Source organism: Lactuca serriola, chromosome 9, assembly GCF_051521515.1.
Source record: "Lactuca serriola cultivar US96UC23 chromosome 9, Lser_US96UC23_V15, whole genome shotgun sequence".
NCBI classification, from domain to species: domain Eukaryota; kingdom Viridiplantae; phylum Streptophyta; class Magnoliopsida; order Asterales; family Asteraceae; genus Lactuca; species Lactuca serriola.
This window is the reverse complement of record NC_136416.1, coordinates 82,254,882-82,259,662: the sequence shown is the minus strand read 5'-3', so window position 1 is coordinate 82,259,662 and position 4,781 is coordinate 82,254,882. Positions and strand designations below refer to the sequence as shown.

Genomic DNA, 4,781 nt, shown 5'->3' with positions numbered 1-4,781 from the left:
TCCACAATTGATTTTAGTTACTTTTTGTCTCCAATATATCAAAGATAAAGTTTAAAAATAAACAACCAAAATTGCAACAGTGTAAAACTTTATTTAAAAAATATATTACTAATTATAGCAAACATAGTTTTATATATCTCATATTTGACACTCAAAATATTTTAACGTTTTGACCCGTAATATTCTTTTTGTTTTGTCAGCTCTAGTCTCTAGATTACGAGGCTATTATATTTATTATTATTATTATTTTAAAATTTTAAATAAAGAATAATACAAGGACAGAATATTCATGTGTACGAATAAATCTAACTCAAATGAAAAGACTCTTTATTCTGATTAAAAGGAATCAATCTCCTGTTGCATGTGTCACAAAATTGGCCATAGGCGTAGATTGACATGATACCTTCACAAAATTCCCTTTATATATTTTTTCAAATCTTTAATTCTTATTTTAACTTCAATATTATCTAAACTCATTCATTTCCCCACATATACTTCAATCCAATTTTTTTTTTAAACTTCTATTAAAGATAATAATAATCATATGTTATTTTGAGATCCAATCATTAGCTATTACACACAACTAATGAAAATTGAAAAATCCACCTTTTTTTTAGGAGAATGAGAGATTCTGTGATTTGGCAAGTTGTGTTTGTCGACGACCCAAGTGAAATCCCGTAAATATCCATAAAACAGAAATCTGGATAAGATTAAAAGCGAAAAAATAAATAAGTAAAAGAGCATAATAAAAATAATAATAAAGTAATATAGATAGACAGTTGATGGAATCTGCATACGGGCATAGCATAAAGCGAAATATGTGTCGTTTTGCCATTGAGATTGCTGTAAAGTAACTTATACATCCCAGCTGCCGTAGCATCTCCAAATCTTTGCACAAGTACATCTATGCATACCTGTCAAAAAAATACTGTTACTCTGACTCTCTCTGACTGTGATTGTGACTGACCGCCGACTCGGACTGTTTTTTTGCTTTTCCATTAACCGGTACGGATAAAATGGTTGAACACGTAATGATGTATGTCTGGATAAAGTGTTTCTATTTTGAACGGTCTGAGTGAGACTAAATGACGATTTTACCCTTGGACTTCATTGTATTTGTACCTTAGCTTTGTATTTTTCATCTTGTGATACGACGGTGAATAGTAGTTCTCTTCCTGGTCTAGTTACGACATATGTTACCACCTGTAAAAACCATTAATTACATGTTTCATATTATTTATCAGGGCAAATTCCACAAAAGTCACTAAGTTTACACGAAAATTTCTATTTTGACACTGTTATTTTTTGTCTCGAATTTGACATTCCGTTTACCAATTTGTTACGATTCTGACCACTTGATCGGTCAACCAGGTTGACTGACGTGTCAAAATTGAAAGGAAAAAAATAGAGTAAATTACACGAATGGTCCCTATAGTGTAGGGTAATTTGCGTGTTTGGTCCCTAACTTATCTTTTTAACTCAGAAGGTCCCTACTGTTTGTTTTTGTTACACGCTTGGTCCCTGTTTTACCTAAAAAGACTATTTTTCCTTTGATTTTTTAATTTATTTAAATAAACACCCCCCTCACCTTACCTTACCTACCCCCACCATTTTTCCCTTTTAAATAAGTCTTTTTAGGTAAGACAGGGACCAAGCGCGTAACAAAAACAAACAGTATGGACCAAGCATGTAACAAAAATAAATAGTAAGGACCTCCCAAGTAAAAAAAATAAGTTAAGGACCAAACGTGCAAATTACCCCAAACCATAGGGACCATTTGTGTAATTTACTCAAAAAATTATCACAAAAGACATTTAAGTTTTCGCTTTTTTCAATTTTGGCACTCGATTTTTTGTTCCAAATCATTTTTTCCAATTTTTGTTCAATGTTGACACTCCATTTTTTAGTGACTTTTATGGAATCTACCCTTATTATTATTATTAATATTATTATTATTATTATTATAAAATTAAAGAAAAAACCTTCCGGATGGTTTCTGAGAGAGCAACTGAAAAATAAGTTGGCCAAACAGCGATTGTAATCGTATTCAAGAAGGATATAAATGGTGCAGAGCAAAGAGCAACAGTAACTCCAGCTACAGTAAGGATCCGACCCTGAAATAAAAAAAAGAAAAATATTAATTTTTCTTTTTTTTTAATTAAAAAAGTTATTAGAAATACAAATATCATGGAAGAATTATACTGTTAAAGTAAGCTGTCCAGCGAGGATAAAAACAGCGATAAAACTATTGATTTGTGCAAATAATCGTCTTCTTTCAGTAGGGGTTGTAACAGTTGAGGCAATTACTGTTACTTTCTGCAGTTGAATAAAAAAAATAAATCAGAAAAATAAATAAATAAATAATAATAATAATAAACAAAGTAATGTTTTTTTTTACCTGGAAGTAGAAGAAGGAAGAGGTGATTGCTCCTAGAAATAAGAACAATGATACAACTAATAGATAATTTGAAGACCATATAAGGGAAAATCCATCTAGTAAAGCCCAGAATCGAGGCTTTGTTGAATCAAGATTTGAAGTTGAAGTAATTGGTGAAGAAGATTGTTTGTGATCAGATGAATCTGGTTCGTTGATCTCATCTTGATCATCAACTTTTGTTTTTCTAGAAATAAAAAAAAAGATGGAAGTTAAGAGAAGATATTAAAGAAGATTTTTCCATAAGGAAGAAAATAAATAAGAACCTGAGAGAAACCATTTCTTCAGAAGGAACAGATACATCCTTATTGATCCTTTTGGATGTCTGTGCAGCCAATTCCATCAAGAGAGCAGCAAATAGCAATAGATCTGATAACAAAAATAGCAAAAAGAATTTGTATAAGAGAGATGAATCTTGATAAAAGAAGTAATGAACATAAAATAGACAGATAGATTGCAAAAACCATTTCTCAAAAAACAAAGAGATGAATGATTAATCTTACATGGTCCCACCCAGGCCATTGCTGTAGCAAACAATGAACCAAAAAGCTGACCAAGAGTAGCACCAGCACCTATAAATCCAAACAGTCTTGAACCTGACTGAATACAAGATGGAGTTAAAACTTAAAACATGAACAAAGTCACAAACACATACTTTGCAAACACATTACATTACACACCTCATTGTCCATCACATCAATCACTCTTGCCCATGTTGAAGATATAGTTATAAGATTTAGCAGAGCAACCTACAATTTTGTTAAAATTGTAATCATCAATCAGAAAAACTGAAAAAATATAAGTCAAGATTGAAAGGGAAAAGCATGATTACCCATAAGAAGAACCCTATTCTGACTGAAATGTAAAACCATCCATGCTTGTCCCAATCGCTAGGGTTTGTAGAAACAGGTTCAGTTTCAACCTTTATTTCATCTTTAATGGTGGATGACACAGAGAAGAAACCCTAAACATGTAAAAATTGATCAATGAGAATGTGAGAAACGATATCTTAACTTCTTAAGACACAACTTGAACAGATGTTATGTACTTTACCTTGAAGGTGGGAAATGTATTTGCAGGAGAAGATAGCGCCCATAATATGAAAAACAGCACAAGACTTGCACTGAAAAACCTGTGTATCAAGACCAAAGCCTGGAATTCAACAAAAACTTATTACAGAAGATGTATGAAGTCCAGATTCATTTAAGTAAAAGCATTTCATGTAATCACATTTGAATGTTATATGTTATAGTTATACAGCCATTGAAATTTGAAAAGAAACGCATAACTAATGGAACTTCATAGCAACTCTTTCTTCAATTATTCGAAATCCACACTAAACCTAACTACTGTTAACCTAAAATCATCTTTTAGAATCCAGCGCTCGCGCCATTATTTGAACATAAGTTACATAACTGGTAAAATTTCATAAAAATGGGGAAATCGGAGGACATAATGTATGTAGTATGTACCTTAGCTTTAGGAAGATTAGGCAATGAAAAGATGAGAGTTGAAAGAGGGGCAGCAATCAATGTAAGTATCAAGGATCCCACAAAGAGTCCCGGAATATTGCCAATACCTAAGGAGATAGCACCTTCATCCCGTAATGGCAAAACCACAAAATACGCACTTAATACCTGCATATCAGAATGAAATAAGAAGCAAGTGATTATAATTGGGATCGAAATCGTGAAAGACACAAAGTATGTAATCTGGAATAGAAGGAATTACAAAGAAGAAAGATGAGGTGGAGTAGAAAACGGAGTAGGTTTCGTGAGGATGAATATTGAGGAAGAAGGATAGGAAGGATTGAATTGGGGATCTTGCTGCGATCATCTTGTATCTTAGTTTTGTTCGCGAGGGTAGAGACGTTGAAGGCTGTATTGAGATCGGAACAATACATGAAACTTTGCCAGTCAAAACAAAAGATCGCTCAAGTCACGAAAACAATTTATTCTCCGTCATGTGTTGATTTTGAGAAAGAGTTTCGAATACACATCAATGATCAAACTATTGCCCTTAGCTTGTTAAAAAAAAAGTACATTTTTTTAATGTTTATTAATACTCTAGGATAAGAATGATATATTATATAGGTTTATTTTAAAAAAATAAATAAATATGAAATTTTAACAATTTGAAAAGTTTGAATTTATAAGAAAAATGAGAAAAATTTTGAATTATTATAATTAATGAGGTTTAATATATTAAATATATTACATATATAAACCCTTTTTAATAAATATCTTACATATATATTAACTTACATATTAAATGTGGAATTTTAATTTAATAAAATGAAAAATACAATAAAATGACAAGTGGAAAATAGTAAATTCAAAAATTCTAG

The 4,781-nt window shown here is 31.3% G+C and overlaps 1 protein-coding gene across 2 annotated transcripts; it reads right to left on the bottom strand.

The window, feature by feature from the left end:
* Window positions 1-404: 404 nt before the first annotated feature.
* LOC145074143 (TLC ATP/ADP transporter) lies at window positions 405-4,425 on the bottom strand. 2 transcript variants are annotated; one of them, XM_079020557.1, is made up of 13 exons: window positions 4,166-4,425; window positions 3,907-4,071; window positions 3,488-3,586; window positions 3,267-3,398; window positions 3,115-3,183; window positions 2,938-3,034; window positions 2,701-2,803; window positions 2,399-2,621; window positions 2,203-2,316; window positions 1,983-2,114; window positions 1,123-1,203; window positions 798-914; window positions 405-700 (listed from the first exon to the last, which is right to left on the bottom strand). In XM_079020557.1, exons 1-13 carry the CDS (start codon window positions 4,268-4,270, stop codon window positions 614-616), a joined length of 1,524 nt encoding a protein of 507 aa, XP_078876683.1. In that variant the 5' UTR covers window positions 4,271-4,425; the 3' UTR covers window positions 405-613. The 2 variants fall into 2 exon arrangements, with proteins under 2 accessions (XP_078876683.1, XP_078876684.1); XM_079020558.1 differs by lacking the exon at window positions 4,166-4,425 and having other exon boundaries at window positions 3,488-3,566; window positions 3,907-3,925.
* Between the last annotated feature and the right edge of the window lie 356 nt (window positions 4,426-4,781).